We start from the raw sequence: 21611 nt of genomic DNA, 5'->3' as shown, positions 1-21611 counted from the left end.
TCGCTGTCTGCTAAATGTATAAATGTAAAGGTACAGTAAATTGTTGGAAGCAAACAAAAACAGATAATTGTGAGAAACAACTATTGTGGCAACAATGAAAATGCAACAAATTTAAATTGTCACATTTTGAAATGAAGTAACTTAGAGCTTTTTCTATGTCAGTTAATTTAAATTGATAGATTTTTTTTTTTAAATAGGCTAATTTTAGCACTTTTAGCTTTGCTTAGCATAGATCATTGAATCGTAATAGCGTCTCAAAAATGACCAAACTGAAAAAAAGACAGAAGGAAAATTAAAAGTTGATATTTTCGAGGCTGATATGGTTCTGAAATATACTCCTATTCCAGCGTAATAATCCAGGAACTTTGCTGCTGTACCATGGCTGCAGCAGGCGTAATTATATTATGTGTATTGTTTATAGTATAGCTCCTAGCCATATTTACCAAGGCAACACCAACTTTTAATTTCCGTTGGTCTTATTAAATGATGTAATTTTAAAAGAGTAAAGCTTTAAATATGAAAATTACCAAAACTCTTTGGCCATTTTAGTGAGATGCTAATGGTCTAATCTGATTCAATGATCTATGCTAAGCTAAGCTAAAAGTGTTTCCGCTAGAACCTAAAAACAGCTGAATAGACTCAAAAATGGAAAAAACTACACTGTCTAACTGTAGGTGGGATGAAAAATGAGCTTATTTGTATAATTTCTATAATTAATTAACACATAACCATGTTTCTAACTGGAAAGACTAACGCTACTTTCAAAAACTCAAAATGTGCTCGTGTTGTCAACTGAACACACTTTCTTAAATCCAGTCACAATGAAAGAGTGCATATGAAATCAACATGCATAGCAATACGTATCAAAAGAAACACACTTCGCATCCCAACAACAATCTGCAGTCTGTTTTTCGCCCTCTTGTTTGCATTGAGTTCAAAATCCCCCAGCTTTCTCGGCGCCGCTGTCAATCCCACAATCCCCCGCTGCTCGGCTCCCATAGAGAACGAATTGAAAACGGCCGCTCAGCTCGTCTGACTTTGCACCAGCGGACACGTGTGATAAAAAAAACAAAGCCGAAGATGAAGTGTAAAGCAGTCTTTTAGACCATCATCACAGTCGAGTACAGTGTGTCGGTGTATTGAATATATTCTGTTTGTGTCTGGGGCTGCCAGTTGGTGTGTACATCACAGAGAGAGCACGGATCAATCTCTCTCTCCATCTCTCTCCTGGCTGAAAGTCAGATAAAACACATGCTGACTCACAATATATACAGTCCAAGTCACAATTATTAGACCTTCTGCATACTTTTATCCCAAATTTCTGTTTAACGGAGAGAATTTTTTTTCAATACATTTTTAAACATAATAGTTTTAATAACTAATAACTAATTTATCTTTGCCATGATGACAGTACATAATACTAGATATTTTTCAAGATACTAGTATTTAGCTTAAAGTGAATTTATTTATTCATTCATTCATTCATTCATTCATTCATTTATTTATTTATTTATTTATTTATTTATTTATTTATTTATTTATTTATTTATTTATTTATTTATATGTATTTTATCGTAGGTGGACCAGTCAAAAGCTTAAGGCCGGCTCACACTGTGCGATTTTTTTTATAATCCTAAATGATTGTACCATGTCAGACTGCATGAACATGGCTCCCATGTCACACTGTATGATCTCAGCTTTCATAAAGAATTGGACAACAGAAGATTGGAAAAACAGTGCCTGGTCTGATGAGTCTTGATTTCTGCTGCGACATTCAGATGGTAGGGTCAGAATTTGGCATCAACAACATGAAAATATGGATCCAAGGCTGCAAAGGTTCAGGTTGGTGGTGGTGTAATGGTGTGGGGGATATTTTCTTGGCACACTTTGGGGCCAATCGTACCAATTGAGCATCATGTCAATGCCACAGCCTACCTGACTGCTGTTGCTGACCATGTCCATTCCTTTACGACCACAGTGTACCCATCTTCTGATGGCTACTTCCAGCAGGATAACATGCCATGTCATAAAGCGCCAATCATCTCAGACTGGTTTCTTGAACGTGACAATGGGCTCACTGTACTCAAATGGCCTCCACAGTCACCAGATCTCAATCCAATTGAGCACCTTTCGGTATGTGGTGGAATGGGAGATTCACATCATGGATGTGCAGCCGGCAAATCTGCAGCAGAATCTCTTGTTAATGGCAAATTCTGACGCTACTATCCAAATGATGCAAATGCTGCGATTTGAATTACTCTCTTTTCTATCAGCTCAAACCAGTCTGCCCAGTCTCCTCTGACATCAACAAGGCATCAGCGCCCACAGAACTTCCGCTCATTGGATATTTTCTTTAAACCCTAGAGTTGGTTGTGCGTGAAAATCCCAGTAGATCAGAAGTTTCTGAAATACTCAGACCAGCCAGTCTGGCACCAACAACCACGTTCGAAGTCACTTAAATCATCTTTCTTCCCCGTTTTGATGCTCGGTTTGAACTGCAGCGGATCGTCTTGACCATGTCTACATGCCTAAATGCATTGAGTTCCTGCCATGTGATTGGCTGATTAGAAATGTGCGCTTGCAGTTGAACAAGTGTACCTAATAAAGTGGCCAGTAAGTGTTTGCTGTTTGTGTGTGTCCTTCCGTCCAATCAAACGTCTGCTATGGATCAATTAACTTTGACTTTCATGTTTGTCAAACTCTGATGATCAACTGATACGGTTGATTAGTTCTTCTATTACTCAACTGCGCACCTTTTAGAACCACTACGAGACTTAACGTGCATTCGGTTCCTATTCGAGTCGCGTTTAAAATTCAGCGCAGTGCAGATGGGTCTCCACGGTTCGCTGGCCTACAAAGTCCAGTACAAGTCGAGCAGGACAGATGTACTCCAGGAGACGAGCGGACACTTTCTCCTTTTCCTTGGCGGTGTTTGTTATCAGTTTTTTTTTCTCCTCGCTCTTTTCTTCCATCGGTTTCTGTTTCAAAGAGCCCAGGGTGCATTTGCACATGAATGAGCGTGTGGTGTTTAATTACGACCTCAGATTCACTCCCCTTGCGGAGGAGAGACACATGACACAAAGCAGATCAGCCAAATTAAACTTTGACAAAACGGCAGCGGGCATGCATTGGTATTCCACAGACGCCATTGTTTTTGATGGGCGAAGGCCCTTTATGTGGTGTTCTTTAGAGAGAGAGAGAGAGAGACTGAAGGAGTCTGGGAGCGAATGAATTGCGGACTATAGGAGATTGAAAGAAAGCACAAAAATCCCACTGATAAACAGAGATGGGTAGAGGATCCAAAATCTATACTCAAGTAAAAGTACAAGTACTTGTGAGCTTTTAAAAAAAAAGTTAAAGTAATAATCTTAAAGTATACTTGAGTAAGAGTACAAAAGTTGATGAAAAAATTACTTAATAGAATAGTAAATAGTTACTAGTTACTTCATATATATATATATATATATATATATATATATATATATATATATATATATATATATATATATATATATAGTTGAAGTCAGATTTATTAGGCCCCCTGAATTATTAGCACCCCTGTTAATTTTTTTCTCCAATTTCTGTTTAATGGAGGGAAGATTGTTTCAGCAAATTTCAGGAGTAGCGGGGAAACAGTTTTTTGACCGTGTTTTGTTTGTAGCATTTGTAAGACAAATAAAATGAATCTTGAGATATAAATGCTTAGACGCGTCATAAACATCACTGCTCCTGTCAAAATGGCTCCATAATTACCAGATGATGCCAGAGACTGTTATACAATCTTACGGCAATTCGTAACTTTTTGATTTAGTGGCTGATTCGTATAAATTCGTACGTTCTAATTCATTCAATTTAGTACGATTTGCTCATCCCCCAATGACGGTTGGGTTTAGGGGTGGGGTTAGGTGCCACGCCTCCTATTTAAAATTGTACAATTTTGCACGACTGAACTTCGGAATTGAATTAGCCACTAAACTGACAGAACGTAAAATACTTATGTTTTTCTCGTGAGATCAGGCTGGAAGTTTTACATACACTCTAAAAAAAGAACATAACAATTAAAAAAAAAGTCTGATGGTAAATCATACTAAACGTTTACCATTTTAGGTCGGTTAGGATAACCTAAATGATTTACATTTGCTAAATGCCAGAATAATGAGAATAATACTGCTAAGATAATTTTTTATTAATTTCAAGACAGTCAAAAGTTTACACACATTTCCTTAGTATTTTTTTTTTAACTTTGCTTTTAAACTGTATAACTTTGGTCAAATGTTTTGAGTATCCTTCCACAAGCTACTTACAATAGTCTGAAGGAATTTTGGCCTATTCCTCCTGACAGAATTGGTGTAACTGAGTCAGTTTTGTTGGCTGTCTTGCTCGCACAAGCTTTTTCAACTCTGCCCACAAATTTTCTATAAGATTGAGCTCAGGGCTTTGTGATGGCCACTCCAAAACATTCACTCTGTTGTCCTTAAAGCACATTTTAACTAATTTGGCAGTATGCTTAGGGTCATGGTCTGTTTGAAAGACCCATTTGTGGCCAAGTTTTAATTTCCAGGCTGATGTCTTAAGATGTTGCTTCAGTATTTCTACATAATGTTCTGTCTTCATGATGCCATCTATGCTGTGAAGTGGACCAGTCCCTCCTGCAGCAAAACAGCCCCACAACATGATGCTGCCGCCCCCATACTTCACAGTTGGGATGGTGTTCCTAGGCTTGTAAGCTTTCCCCTTTGTCCTCCAAATGAAACACTGGCCATTATGGCCAAACAGTTCAATCTTAGTTCCATCAGACCACAGGACATGTCTCCAAATATTATACTTTTTCCCAGTGTAATTCAGCAAATTGTAATCTGGCTTTTTTTTTTTATTCTGGCTTGTTAATTTTCCCATGTTGTCACACAAGGAAGCAGTGTGTTTGAGGTTTTCCCTAAATACTATTCTACAGTTGTGCCTCCAATTAACTCAAATGTTGTCAAGAAACTTCCAAAACCTTGACACCATCATCTGAGCTTTTTCAGAGGCATACTAATCTTTTTGTATGTAAACTTGACTTTCAAGAAAAATTATAACAATTTCTCAAAAAATATCTCCCTCATTATTCTGCTATTACAGTTTTTCTTGTTCACTTTGACCTGGTTAAAGAAACTAGGTTCCACTTCATTTTCATTATTACTATCCCAGCAGAGCAGAGGACCGGTCTTGCAAATGTGTAAACCCTTTCTCATTGGGTTGACACATTTTCCTCACCATTTTTCAAAACAGTGAACACGGATGTCATTCAAGCAGTCCAAACTCCATTGTTTTGGCTATAGTGACTAAACAGAAACCATCTATTCCTAACCATTAGAAACCACCAAGATCAGTATGAATTCATAGAAGCACCAATTTGACAGTCCTTCACACAAATCTTCACTTAGCAATCAGTCTGCAAACATTAAAAACGGTGGAAGGTCTGTGTTGTTCTGTGCCAGCATGGATGGAGGAGGTCAGTACTGGCTATGCGCTACACTCCTAATAGATTTGACTGTATATTGGTTTACATGTGTTTTCTCTAATATTTACAGTATTTTATTACTTTTTTCTGCTTCTTTCTGCTACTTTTTTCTTTTTTTCTATTTTAATTTTAATTTCTTTTTTTTTTTTTTACTGTATTTCAGTTTTCAGCCACAGTTTAAAAAATGTCATGAATTCAATATAAGTTTAATCAAAGCATTTCTTATTCTGTATTTACAGTTTTTCTTGTTTGCTTTGACCTGGTTAAATAAACTAGGTTCTACTTCATTTTCATTTTCACTATCCCAGCAGAGCAGAAGACAGGTCTTGCAAATGTGTAAACCCTTTCTCATTGGGTTGACACATTTTCCCCACCATTTTTCAAAACAGTTAACACGGATGTCATTCAAGCAGTCCAAACTCCATTGTTTTAGCTATGGTAACCAAACAGAAACCATCTATTCCTAACTATTAGACACTACCAATATCAGTTTGAATTCACTGAAGCAGCAGTTTGACACTCCTTCACACAAATCTTCAATTAGCAATCAGTCTGCAAACCTTATATAAACGATGGAAGCTATGTGTTGTTTTGTGCCAGCATGGAAGGAGGAGGTCAATAGTGGCTATGTCCTATACTCCCAATAGATTTGACTGTAAATTGGTTTAAATGTGTTTTCTTTAATATTTACAGTATTTTATTACTTTTGTCTGTTTTTACTGTATTTCAGTTTTTAGCCACAGTTTGAAAATTTTCATGACTTCAATATAAATTTAATCAAAGCATTTCTTATTCTGGATTCAATTCTTTGCAAAAAAGCTAATTTTACAGCCCAAATAGAAAGACAACAAATGGCATTGGCAATAGGCTACAATGACAAGCAATGGTGCTGCACTGACTTCTGCATTTTGTAATTTGTTGTCCATTGTGTAATGATTAATTAAAAGAGACCATATACTTGTTTGCAAGTTGTGTTGTTTGAAGGTAAAACTAGCTTTTGTTGCATATTTTAAATGTTTTGACACGGAATGTGCATTTTGCAAGCAAAATGTGTCATTTTGACCATGAGTGCTGGTGTTTAGGCCTGTGTGTTAACTGTTTTGAAAAGGTGGAGTTTCAGTTGACGGCTGCATCAAAGCAAACAAGAAAAACTGTAAGCATAACAGAAACACATTTGATAATCCTGACTAATATTAAGGAGAAAGTTTAGTCACATTAACATCTGACTTTCTTTATATGGTTATGTGCATTTTTATACAGTGTATGTAAACTTCTGCTTTCAACTGTGTATGCCCTTTAAAAGTCCTAGACTCAAAAAAATGTGTTTAATTCTTAAGATTTTGGGGGACAACTTAATTATTTTAAGTTCAATTCACTTAAATTTGGTAAGTTAACTCAATCAGAACCCTGCATTTGTTTACAGTGTATAAGCTCTTTAAAACAACTGTATGTCCTGATATGAGATATTACAGAGTGGATTAGCCAACCCTGCGTTTCATAAAGAGTCACCGCTGAGACGCGAGCGCTCTTTTAACTTCAAATTAATACGGCGACACAATCATCACACTGCTTTCATGGCTTTAATTATATTAGGAGATGAATATGTGTGTGAGTTAGCGTTCGGGCGCTTCTGTTGAGGCTTGCAGTGTGAACTCACACTGGTTGTGACCCCTGAAGACAGCCTGGAGTCACACAGGCTTCATTAAGAGCAAGGAAAGCACTCGCTGCACTAAACAGCCATGGCAAATTGCAGACTGAAATCAGTGCCATTATGTAAAGGCAGGCCGGAGGCGGCGAGAGGCTGTGTGTGTGTGTTTGTGTGTGTGCGTGCATCTGTGTGCATGTATGTGTGCGTGTAAAAGACTTGTGCTTGTGTTTACATGTTCGTCTTTGTGTGAGAGACTCGGCATGAATGCTTGTGTTTATGTGTGTGTGTGTGTGTGTGTGTGTGTGTGTGTGTGTGTGTGTGTGTGTGTGTGTGTGAGTGTGTGGAGGACAGTTGCCCGGCAGTCTCTTCCCTGCTGCTGTGAGTCCTGGTGCTGTCACACACTGTGATCATATCATTAACGCTTCATCGTTAAGCTCTTATTTGGATGCACTTTTCTCATGTGACCCATATAATGGAAACACGCAGATTATCTCTGAAAGCAAATCAAACTTTTTTTTAAAGAAACATTACTGCTTAAATTTTGGGGTCAAAAATGTACACAGCAGTGGCATTATTAAACATGCATTCAAATACACTCACCGCCACTTTATTAGGTACACCTGTCCAACTGCTTGTTAACGCAAATTTCTAATCAGCCAATCACATGGCAGGAACTCAATGCATTTAGACATGTAGACATGGTCAAGACGATCAAATCGAGCATCAGAATGGGGAAGAAAGGTGATTTAAGTGACTTTGAATGTGGCATGGTTGCTAGTGCCCGTCTAAGAATTTTAGAAGCTGCTGATTTACTGGGATTTTCACGAACAGCCATCTCTAGGGTTTACAGAGAAAATATCCAGTGAGCGGCAGTTGTGTGGGTGTAAATGCCTTGTTGATGCCAGAGGTTAGAGGAGATTGGCCAGACTGGTTTCAGCTGATAAAAACAGTAACTCAAATAACCGCTCACTACATCGAGGTCTGCAGAAGAGCATCTCTGAAAACACAACACATCCAACCTTGAGGCGGATGGGCTACAGCAGCAGAAGACCACACAGGGTGCAAATTCTGTCAGCGCAAATATATAAAGCACAAATCATCTCAGACTGGTTTCTTAAACATGACAATGAGTTCACTGTACTCAAATGGCCACAGTCATGGATGTGCTGCAGACAAACCTGTAGCAACTGCGTGATTATTATTATTATTATTATTATTATTATTATTATTATTATTATTATTATTTATTATTATGCATTTTATCAATTATTTATGATAATAATAAATATTATTAATACTAATACTAGAATAATTTACAAAGGGTCATGTGACATTAAGACACAAAATTCAGTTTTGCATCAAAGAAATAAAATGCATGTAAAATGCTGTATAATACAACACAAAACTGTATACAATACTAAACTAATGGTACTAATATTCTAACAAATACTAATATTGAGCTTATGTTTACTGTACACTGTAAAAAAAATCCGTTATTTTACTTCTTTTTTTTTTTGTCTGGCAGCTAGGGTGCCGGAAAAGCCCGTAAAATAACAGCCACTAACTTACAGAAATTGATCGTAAAATAAAAGACAGTGAATTACAGAAATTTACCGGAAATTTAAATTTAATTAAATTTCTGTAATTTACTTTTTGTTAATTACTTTTTCTACCCCAGCTGCTGGAAAAAAGTAAAATGACAGATTTTTTTTTACAGTGTAATTTTAATTGAATATATTCAGCATTATGACTGCTTTCAAAAACATTTAAAAACAAATCTTACCAACATCAATGTTTTCTTTTTTTTATAGTAAATAAAAAATAAGTGTAGTATTCGAGTATAACACATCTAATTTATTAAACTATGTCGATGTAAACAAAAACAAAACAAAACAAAAACAAAACTAAACAAAACAACAAAAACAAAAAATAAAATAAACAAAACAAAACAAAACAACAAAAATAAATAAAAATAAAAATAACAAAAATAAACTAAAAAAACAACAACAAAAAAACAAAAAAACAAAAAACAAAAATAAAACAAAAATAATAAAAAACCAACAAAACAAAAAGACAAAACAAAATAAAAAACCAACAAAAACTAAAACAATAAATAAAAAACAACAAAACAAAAAACTAAATGAACAACAACAAAAAAACTAAACAAAAAACAAAATAAATATATTAAAAATAAATAAATAAATAACAACAAAAAACTACAAAAATAAATAATAAACAACAAAACAAAACAAAAAAACAAAACAAAAACAACAACAACAGCAAAAAATAAAATAAAACAAAACAGCAAAAATTTTAATCAAAACAAAACAAAACAAAAAACAACACAACTGTGTAAATGTAATGCTGCTAATATACATAATAAATTGTGTTTACAAATAGTGTTACAACTAAAACAACAACAACAACAACAAATCTGTGATCTGCTTCTGAAGCAAGCTTTTTAAATAAATGACGCTCCATCGTGTTTTGTAATTCAGTGCAGTGACACCCAATGCATTTTCATGTGCAGCTTAACTCCTAAAATATATTTTGGGGGCAGTGTGTGCGTGTCTGTGTGCCCCAGTTTAAACACACACACACACAAACAAATCATATGAGTCATTTGGTATTCTGATGTCAGAGCTGAATCACTAAATACGGTTACACAAGAAAACAAGGCTCATTTCAGAAACACTCCAGCGCTTGTGTGCTCAATAAAGCCTCTTCAAATTGGTATATTTACAAATACGTGTGTGTGTGTGTGTGTGTGTGTGTGTGTGTGTGTGTGTGTACATGTTCATGAATGACAGGTCCACATGCCGGCCAGGTAACCTCTGTCCATGTAAACAGTTCTTGAACTCAAAACCCCATGGTGATTTCTTCGCCTTCCTCTCGATTTGCCTCACAAATAAAGACCTTGGCCTTTCCAGTTTTCTGTTTATGAATAAATCCAAACGTATCTTTCTGGAGCGCTGCAGATAAGCAATGCAAAACGGTTCTTTTTAGGTACCATTGGAGTTCCTTATGTCACATTTAATTGCACGGCCTTCTATAGAAACACACGGCACTCAAAACATTTATAACGTCAAAGTTGAGAATTAATCGGCCTGCCTTTCTGTCGCTCTTGACGCGCGCTTTCATATATAACCTCCTATTATCTTAATTTGCATTCATCATCATATCACAGCTGTTATCTCTCAGGATAGATATAGAAACTGGCATTAAAAGTAAAAAGCTTTTTCATTATCGGCTGCTGCTGTAAATCAAGTAACACTGTAAATTTCGTGCTGAGCCCTTATCACCGTAGGGCGATGTTCTACGATCTCACCGCATTACCACCCACGTTAATGGCATTGGTGAGCAAAGACGGCATTAAGCTAATAGACCTGGCCACATCTTGCATTATAAATAGTCATTAATATTCCATTATCTGTCTGCACATGCCCACGAAATGTGCAGGAACTGCCAGGCGTACCCTCTCAGCCTTTCAGGTAACTCTTTGTGCTCTCCGAATGAGGAAACATCAGCCCGCGTGTCTTCTTACCTGGTTTTGGGGGACGTCGTCAGCCACTCTTCATGCTTCTCAAATGTTATCAGGTAGGCCGCGATTTCCTGCAACAGATCAGATGAAGAAGCGTTCAGAATTGGGCTATAATCACTGCTTCATTTGAGCCTCTAAACTAGTTTGATTAAACTGTAAAGTAAGCTTTCCAAAATGACACCAGAGAAACTCGTCGTAATCAGCTGTATTTCTATGAAAATGGAAATTTTAGTTACTGGGAAGATCCCTTTGTTCCCTATAGCCCATCCAAGATACTATCACAGAATTTAGCATGAATGAACTATGAATAAAAATAACAGACAGACAGGCAGACAGACAGACAGACATATGGATGGATGGATGGGTGGATGGATGGATGGATGGATGGATGGATGGATGGATGGATGGATGGATAATAGGATGGATGGATGGATGGATGAAACTATAAAATGATATATAGAATAAATAATGCATAACATTGGATGGATGGATGGATGGATGGATGAATGGATGGAACTATAAAATGATAGATAAAACAAAATGTATAACACTGGATGGATGTATAGATGGATGGATGGAACTAGAAAATGATATATAAAACAAAGTAATGCATAACACTGGATGGATGGATGGATGGATGGATGGATGTATGGATTGATGGATGGATGGATAAATGGATGCATGGATGGATGGAACTATAAAATGATTGATAGAACCATATAATGCATACACTGGAGAGATTGATGGGTGGATAGATGGATGGATGGATGGATTTATGGACAGATGGATGGATAGATGGATGGATGGATGGATGGATAAATGGATGCATGGATGGATGGAACTATAAAATGATAGATAGAACCATATAATGCATACACTGGAGAGATTGATGGGTGGATAGATGGATGGATGGATGGATTTATGGACAGATGGATGGATAGATGGATGGATGGATGGATGGAACTATAAAATGATAGATAGAACCATATAATGCATACACTGGAGAGATTGATGGGTGGATAGATGGATGGATGGATGGATTTATGGACAGATGGATGGATAGATGGATGGATGGATGGATGGATGGATGGATGGATGGATGGATGGATGGATGGATGGATGGATGGATGGATAAATGGATGCATGGATGGATGGAACTATAAAATGATAGATAGAACCATATAATGCATACACTGGAGAGATTGATGGGTGGATGGATGGATGGATGGATGGATTTATGGACAGATGGATAGATGGATGGATGGATGGATGGATGGATAGATGAATGGATGGATGATGGATGAATGGATGGATGATGGATGGATGGATGGATGGATAGATGAATGGATGGATGATGGATGAATGGATGGATGATGGATGGATGGATGGATGAATGGATGGATGGATGAATGGATGATGGATGGATGAATGGATGATGGATGGATGGATGGATAAATGATGGATGGATAGATGAATGGATAGATAGAAGGAGATAATGACAGAACTATATAATGCATAACACTGGATGGATGGATGGATGGATGGATGGATGGATGGATGGATGGATAAATGGATGGAACTATAAAATGATAGATAGAACCATATAATGCATACACTGGAGAGATTGATGGATGGGTGGATGGATGGATGATGGATGGATGGATGGAGATGGATAGAAGGAGAAATTGACAGAACTATATAATGCATAACACTTGATGGATAGATGGATGGATGGATGGATGGATGGATGGATGGATGGATGGATGGATGGATGGATGGATGGATGGATGGATGGATGGATGGATAAAACAATATAATGACAGAACTATTTAATGCGTAACACTGGATGGATGGATGGATGGATGGATGGATGAAAAGAACAATAAAATAAAGAATGGATAGATGAATGAATAGAATGATGTAATGACAGTTAGAACTATTTAATAATGGAAGGATGAAATTATCTATATAACAGATGGATGGATGGATGGATGGATGGATGGATGGATGGATGGATGGAAAGAACAATATAACAATGGATGGACTGAAAAAATGTAGGATAGAACAAATAGGATGGATGGATAGGTAGATATAACTATAGAACAATAGATGGATGGATGAGTGTATGGATGGATAGAACAAATACGATGCACCAATGGATTGATCAAAAGAATAACATAATGATAGGATGGATGGATGAATAGATGGATTGACAGAACAACATAATGGATAAATGGATTAATAGAACAACAATTTATGGATGGAAATAACAATATAAGAAGGAATGAATGGATGGAACGATATAATAAATGGATGTATGGATGAATGAGTGAATGAGTGCATGAATGAATGAATGAATGAATGAACGAAAGAACGAAAGAACGAACGAACAAACGAACGAACGAGGGAATGAATGAATGAATGAATGAATGAATGAATGAATGAAAAAATGGATAAATGAAAAGAACAATATATCGATAGATGGATGGATAAATGGATGCATAGAACAAAATAACAATGAATGGATGAATAGAACTATATAATGAAAGATAGATTCATAGCTGAGTAAAAACTCCAACATGATGACAGCATTCATACAATGATAAAACAACAGAACAAACACAGATATACTGAGCAGAATCTAAAGCCTGACCCAAGGCTGATTAGCTACAAGAAAAACAGCTTAGATGTCCTCAGATCTATTAAAAGTGCTACAATCAAATGTATCCACAAGCCTTCTCTGTCTCTCTCGGGCATTGTAAAATTGACCAGCTTCCCTCCACAGTCCTTATAAACCCCAGAATACCCGATTTAACCAGCACAAAACACCATCATATAAAGCTAGCGAGTGTGTTGTCCCACAGTGTGGTCTTGTGAAAAGCATTAGTATGAGCAACCCGTCCATCTCCAGGCCCAGATACTAAAGTCACGGATGTGTCTAGATGACCCGGCGATGACCATCGTTCATCCGTCGCTCCGGGGCATTGGTAAAGTGTTCAGACTCCCCGCTGAGTAGCTGTCAGGAGCCAGATCACACAGAGCCAAGAGGAGAATCACATCTCCAGTCTGCAAAGCCATATCCACTATCAACTCCTGCATCGTATCGTTGTGCAACCACCAGCAAAGCGCTTAACCCTTGTGTAGTCTTCAAATTGACTACCCTTTAGTTATGTTGGTGACTGTTTTTGCCCCATTGACTTCTACTATAATGACATTGTTTGATTGCAAAGCCATGACACCAAATACGCAATCTCACGGGAATTCGTAACTTTTTGATTTAGTTGCTAATTCGTATAAATTCGTATGATCTAATTTGTACAATTTAGTACGATTTGCTCATCACCCAAAGACGGTTGGGGCTAATCAGAATGTGTAAGTTATACAGTGAAGAAATGGCTATTGAGATTTGATAGCTTGATTCAATTCATTATAATAGCTATTTTAATGAGCTGAACTGTTTGCTAATATATTTGCTGTCAATGTATAAATTTTTTTCTTTTGTAAATAATAATAATAATACAATATATTACTGACCATTTAACTGTTTATTTACAATACAGTTTTTCTCAGTCACTTTGGTGCATTTCTCACAACACTATTTACATTTGCACAACAGTTAATGCATTTCTCAAAACAATTGGTCATTTGTGCACATGTAACGGGGGCCAGCTAGTGTGTGCTGTGCAGGTAAACCTCACTCCTTTGAGCTCTAAAGGTGCTCTAGTGACAGACGCTAGAGGCCATGGTCTCCTTGGTAGAGCACCTGACTCCCATGCGGAAGGTTGCCGGTTCGATACCAGCTCGGAGCGGGTTGAGTGGCGTAGGACCGGCAGGGTTGCATTGGTGCCGTGACCCAGATGGGAGTGAGGTTTAGGGGGGTGAGTGTAACGGAGGCCAGCTAGTGTGTGCTGTGCAGGTAAACCTCACTCCTCTGACCTCTAAAGGTGCTCTAGCGACAGACGCTAGAGGCCATGGTCTTTAGCCTCCTTGGTAGAGCACCTGACTCCCATGCGGATGGTCGCCGGATCGATACCAGCTCGGAGCGGGTTGGGTGGCGTAGGACCGGCGGGGTTGCACACATCCTAGTAGCAGTTTCTCATTCCTTCCAACAAATTGCAGATGCTTTAGGACATGCATCAATTGTTTTCATACAACTCTCTGCTATTTATAACATTATCATTTGCTTATGTCATGTCAGTCAAAATTAACTAAACTAGTAAATGCACAACTAAACTAGTAATTACACAAATGTTGAACTACTTGTCAAAATCTGTCTAGCAAATATATATATATATATATATATATATATATATATATATATATATATATATATATATATATATATATATATATATATATATATAAATCTTTATTTTTCTGAAAATGTCTTCTGATTTACAGACCTGTGTTGTAGGTTCAGTTCCAATATGTTCTGCAATATTGTTTACAATTGTGCCTATCTTTACCCAAAGAAAGCTTATGCTTGTTGTTAATAAGGGTGTGTTTATTCTTTTGCACAATGCTGTGAATAAATTAGAATTGCAACAAGCAAATGCAGTAAACATGTGAAACATACATATTCAGTGTCTTGTACTCAGATACCTCACTACATGCAGTGATGTCCAACTTTACTGCAGTTTTCAATTGGCTGTGCAAATAGTATAAAGTTCTGTCTTTAGCATTTTCAGGAAGTGTCACCAACATCAGATTTTTTTGCATTGAAAAAATGTCCAGAGTAAAGTGTCTTAATGAAAACATGACAAAGCCATTTGACGATCTTGTTCATAAACAATGGTGTCAGGACTTTTCATTTTGATGATACTGACACTTAGATTGACATGAATACTTGCTTTTGAGGAATGAACTAACCATTTTGAGCAAGTGACGCGCTTTTGCATGTTATCAGCTAGGTTTTGCAGTTTGTACTAATTGTTTTGAGAGATGCATTAACAGTTGTGCAGAAATGCACTGGTGTTGTGAGAAACGCACCAAAGTGACTGAGAAAAACTGTAAAACAGCTCCAACATATTTAGTAATTTGGAGTTTTTTAAAAAAAGGGGGGGGGGGTCATTTTCAATGGGAGCAAGTGGCATTAAGCAGTGAGAAGCAATGCGGACGGACAGACGGACAGACAGACAGACAGACCGACAGACAGACAGACAGACAGACAGAGAGATAGATATAGATGAATAGATAGATAGATAGATAGATAGATAGATAGATAGATAGATAACAGCAACAGTATCGCACAAGGGTTTTGACAACATTCACGTGCGCATGAGTTACTTGTGCCTGAATTTTCAGATCAGTTGAAGAGCGATCTCATTTTATGCACCAGTGTGCTCATTTGAGCAAAGCGTGAGGAGAATGAATGCTTCACCAATATTAGGACAACGTACATCACATATATAGGCTGTCGACGGGATGTTTTATTTTCAGTCAGACATGACAAAAATGACAAAATTTAGTATTGTCATCATTAAAAATGTAGTATATGGTTAAACATTTATTTGCCTTTGAGAAAAACACACATTTACAAAAAAATAAATAATAAATCCAATGATCTCAAGCATAATTCAATACATTTCAGTTTTTATAAATATTCAAGAGTTCACCCTCAGCTGATGACTGATAATAAAGCTTGTTTGGCTATCTGTCCCGGGAGAGAGCCTTGATCTTACAAGAACCTCGAGTCCTAGGCTCCCTCCCGTTGCAGGGCGAGAGGAGAGTTTGAGCTCAGGTAGATCTCGATGACTCCTCCTGCTCATTGTAGCTAGGTGTCAGATATGGATACTGATAAGGTGTACTCAGAGCTTGGCTAAAATATGTTGGCTTAAATGTTTAGGGTGCTTGTTTTTGAACTGTGGGAGGAAACCGGGGAAAACCCACGCGAGGACGAGGAGAACGAGCAAAACTCCACACAGAAATGTCGCCTGGTTTGGAAGGGCATTCTTGCTGTGAGGCAACATCGCTAATCACTGGCCACCGTGTCGCCCATTTGAAAGGAGGGAAAGGGTTGGGTGGGGAGGAGGGGGGGGGGTCTTCAAGACGAAGATGTTGAGATGAGAAAAGTCTGGTTATTTATAGCAAGTTAAGGATCGTCTGATAGGATAATTAGTCATAAGCTAAAGTTGGAACAGCTGTGAACAATCATAAGCACGTAATCCTCTTGAAATTTGTTTATAAATAAACTTCACAAAAAGATAACCATTGAATCATCAACTAATATCTCAGGCCTTACTGTGACTCTTTTAGTAAATGACAACATTTTGTTCATACATATATTTCTATAACACACAAGAACCTGATACATCTTGTCACTGAAAACACTATGCGCTAATTTTAAACCAAAAAACTCTGATTACTTAAAGAATCCCATTTAAGATCATGTGACTGAAGCCCCCTGTGAAGCCCATAAAGTGAAGTTTCTGTCCCAGAATTTTTTACTACAGTTTTTCTCAGTCACTTTGGTGCGTTTCTCACAACACCAGTGCATTTCTGCCCAACAGTTAATGCATTTCTCAAAACAATTAGTACAAACTGCAAAACCTAGCTGATAACCTGCAAAAGTGCGTCACATGCTCAAAATGGATAGTTCATTCCTAAAAAGCAAGTATCTATGTCAATCAAAGTGTCAGGGTCATCAAAATGAAAAGTCCTGACACCATTTTTTATGAACAAGATAGTCAAATGGCTTTGTCATGTTTTCATTATGACAGTTTACTCTGGACATTTTTTCAATGCAAAAAAAGTCAGATTTTGGTGGCACTTTCTGAAAATGATCAAGACAAAACTATATACTATTTGCACAGCCATTTGAAAACTATAGTAAAGTTGGACATCAATGGATTTAGTGAGGTATCTGAGAACAAGATACTGAATATGTATGTTTCACATTTTTACATTTGCTCTTTACAATCCTAATTTACTCACAGCATTGTGCAAAAGAATAAACACACCCTTATTTACAACAAACATAAATTTCCTTTGTGTAAAGCTGTGCACAACTGTAAACAATATTGCAGAACATATTAGACCTGAACCTGCAACACACACAGGTCTGTAAATCATTCATCCAATTGTTCAATTTTAAAGACATTTTCAGGAAAATAAAGATTTAAATTTTTTTTAATAAAGTTTGCTTGACCGATTTTGACATCAAGTTCAACATTTTTGTATGTAATGACTCAAGTAATGAAATGAGGACTGTTAGTTTTATATGGAATGACTATTCAGCATTTACAAGTTTAGTTAATTTTGACTGACATGACGTAAGCAAGTGATAATGTTATAAACAGCAGAGAGTTGTATGAAAGCAATTGATTCCTGTCCGAAAGCATTTGCAATTTGTTGAAAGGAATGAGAAACTGCAACTAGGATGTGCACAAATGACTAATTGTTTTGAGAAATGCATTAACTGTTGTGCAAATGTAAATAGTGTTGTGAGAAATGCACCAAAGCGACTGAGAAAAACTGTAATAAACTATAAAATTAGAAAAATTAGAAAAATAAAAACTTCAATGCTCTGCCGTGATGCTTTTTGGTTGACGTTGACTAGTCGCTCTGTGCAGATCAGGTGGTTTTTAACCTGAACTACATGGCAGTTTCACACACTAAAGTGGTTTGCTGAATGAAACTGCCCTCACATTATTGAAATGTATTTAAATGTAATTGACTAATTTCAGCGTCAATGATTCTGGTGAACTTTAAATCGTCAAACTGGTGTCAGCCACTTGCTGTAGATCGCTCCATGCAAATATCCTAGCACAGATGCTAACCAATTGCGTTTACTCAACACTGGAAAAGTAATGTGATTAGCTGTTGTCCTCTGTGATCTTTTAGACACTTACATGTTTTGTGAATGAACCGTGAGATGCTCAGAAACAGTTAAACATGTAGCTGCATAGTGGTAAACATCATAACTTGTAAATATCATCCCCTGACTGCATTTATTTAGCACTAATATTAGCCTGTGCTAAAGTTGCGTTATTGTCAAAATGAAATTGTTGACAATGCTTTTGTTTTGCACTCATTTTGTTATGTTGCATTGTTTTTGCTACCTATTATGAGCTGTCAAACAGCATGTGAATATATTTGTCCTGCAAATAAATCACTGATTGTGACATTTTGCTATATATTTGCATCTTGTGTTTTTATTGATGATGTCGTCAGCGACTAGTCGACGTCGACTCGATTTTCAAAACATAAAAATCAACTCCGAAAAACTTAAAGTCATTTGACCCCTACTATATGAAGATAAGTCTCCAACAATGAAGATAAATCGCTCTCAAGCTATAAAAAAATCTGTAATTTTACGGTTTATTTCCTGCAGCTAAGGTGCCGGGAAAAAAAAACGTCAAATAACGGCAGTTAAATTACAGAAATTTATCGTAAAATAACGGATATTAAATTACATAAATTACCCAGAAATTTAAATTAAAGTAAATTTCTGTAATTTAATATCCGTTATTTTACGATATATTTCTGTAATTTAACTGCCGTTATTTTACAGGTTTTCTGCCGGAAATAAATCATAAAATTACAGATTTTTTTTTTTACAGTGTATAAGTTTTTGCAACGTCATAGGAAATTTTCACGGTACAATCCAGTAAAACGTACAATAATTAGTGGTGATTCCATATATTTTCTCAAACTTCACACTTCAAACTACATAATAACCCATTTTCCTTTAAAAAATGTGCAGAAAACAAAAGCATTTTTACTGCCTATTTGTCAACTACCCATATGTTAACAGCTCCTTGACGGTTATATAAAGGCGAATGTGGCTAAAGAGATGGGATTGGGGTAACAAGTGGCAGACGCATCAGGACGCTCTTCAGAACAGAGCGGAGGCTAGAGTGTCCGGATGACAGTCACGCGAAAGATTCACTGTGTATCTACATGCGGCCATATGCTCCCTTGGCTCGGCTCTGGGAACAGGCAGAAGGCCCAGGAAAGTGTATGGGAACACAACTGGCAATGTTCTCTCTTGGTTTCAATTTAGAGATGCCAACTTGTGCAGTGCCAATTTAACCCTGCTGCCCTCATTATTGAAGGCAAAGAGGGAAGGGATGGGCCTAACAGAGGAGAAATGAGTACTGCATTGAAGAGCCAAGAGGGAAGCGGATGTGTTCCTAAACACGAGTGTCTATACTAGGGTTGTGAATTGGTCAGGGAGAGCTTTTAAATTTCAGTTTCAATACTACATTACAATTGAAGCTATTTTGATTTTAGAACTGAATTTGCAATGAAAAGAACAATTCAATTCATGTTTATTTATAAAGCGCTTTTTACAAAGTAGATTGTGTCAAAGCAGCTTAACATAGTTCTAGTAAAGTCCAGATTTCAGACATGAAGTTCAGTTTAGTTCAGTTCAATTGCAAATGAAAGGGTTGGGGTATAAAAAAAAGACAATTATGTTATTAATTGCTTACCCTCATTTAATTTCAATCCCCTGAATCACACCTTTGAAACTGGAATATTTAAGATGCAATCTGAGAGCTCCCACATCCTCCATAGGCAACAAGATTCCTGAGAAGCTATGAGAAACACTCCCTTAACACAAAAACATTCCACGTGGCTTCAACTGACTCATCAAACTGTGTTTCTATGCCCGTCTTACGCTTTGTATATTCATTATAGGGGTGAACATACTGGGGGAAAGTAAGGATTTGGGATCTACCAATTTTTTAGCTGCTGAAAATTATAGGACCGTAAAAGACCGTAATTTTTAGCAAAACAAAGCAAAACAAAACAAAAAATCCCTATGAAACCTTTTTACTTCAGAGATCTGCAATCAACGTTCAAAGGTCAAAATAGCTCAATATTGTGGTCATGTAAAAGTATACATATGCAAACATATGTATACATCGCAAACTGTAGTCATACCCAAAAAAAAACACGTTCTTACTCATTTAGAGCGGCGGCGGTACATGGTGCGGCGGTAATGGCCATATTAAAGTGTCACCTACTATACTTGTTCCTGCTGCTTTCAATAGCACAACTGTGCTGTCATGGCAACTTTCTTAATGTCTCTTGATTCATTCACAGTTAATAAAACTATACCGTCAACAAAATGAAGTCTTATAAAATTACTTTATATTATTTAATAAATTCATTCATTCGTTAATTTTCCTTTGGCCTAGTCCCTTATTAATCAGGGATCACCACAGCGGAATGAACCGCCAACTATTCCAGCATTCCTGTTTTACGCAGTGGATGCCTTCCAGCCGCAAGTACTGGGAAAACACCACGGCCAATTTAGTTTATTCAATTCACCTACAGCGCATGTGTTTAGACTGTTGGGGAAACTGGAGCACCCGGAGGAAACTCACACAAACTAGAGGAGAACATGCAAACTCCACACAGAAATGCCAACTGACCCAGTCTAACCACTGAGCCACCGTAACGCTTATTTAATGAATTAATATATGAATATTACAAAGCATTTTCAGTGTCAGAGTGAATGAGGAACTCTCCAGCTATGAGATTTGGGTTGTCCATTGGAATATCTGTCAGTTTTATCTCTCAAAAACTCACAGAACAACAGCCATAATAGTTTTCATAAAGCCTTCTATCGTCTTATGTGACTGCAACACAAACTCCATTGTTATCCGGTTTACCACTGGGTCAGGCCTCCATTTTATACCTCCCGATTGTTTGCTACGCTGGGACCCTGGGAGTGTCCTGGCACTGCCGTTGATTGACCGAACGAAAAACAATGACCCGTTGTAATTTAGCAAACAAGCATCAAGACAAATACAGCCCATAGGGGACTCGGGCCTTTGTCAAATTCTGTTTACTCAGGAATCAATTCTCAGTGGCTTGCTAGTCTTAACCGTCCCTTCTCACCCTAGTTTCCCCCTTTTATTTCCCGGTAAGCTTGCTTTTTTTGTGCACTCCTTACACTTTCCCAGCACTCC

The 21611-nt window shown here is 37.1% G+C and overlaps 1 protein-coding gene across 50 annotated transcripts in view; it reads right to left on the bottom strand.

Annotated features, from left to right (window-relative positions):
* Window positions 1–21611, bottom strand: part of camta1b (calmodulin binding transcription activator 1b) — a 698990-nt gene that overhangs the window by 333056 nt on the left and 344323 nt on the right. For all 50 annotated transcript variants that reach the window (XM_087274121.1, XM_087274128.1, XM_087274115.1 and 47 more), the window contains one exon: window positions 10693–10760. Coding sequence is in view for 29 of the 50 variants with exons in the window: in XM_087274108.1 (XP_087130234.1) it covers window positions 10693–10760 (68 nt within the window). In the remaining 21 variants the exon portion in view is untranslated. The remainder of the gene's footprint in view (window positions 1–10692; window positions 10761–21611) is intronic.

Source organism: Danio rerio, chromosome 11 (assembly GCF_052040795.2).
Source record: "Danio rerio strain M-AB ecotype USA chromosome 11, GRCz13ab, whole genome shotgun sequence".
NCBI classification, from domain to species: Eukaryota; Metazoa; Chordata; class Actinopteri; order Cypriniformes; family Danionidae; genus Danio; species Danio rerio.
The sequence above is the reverse complement of the archived record's forward strand: the minus strand, read 5'-3'. Positions and strand labels throughout refer to the sequence as shown.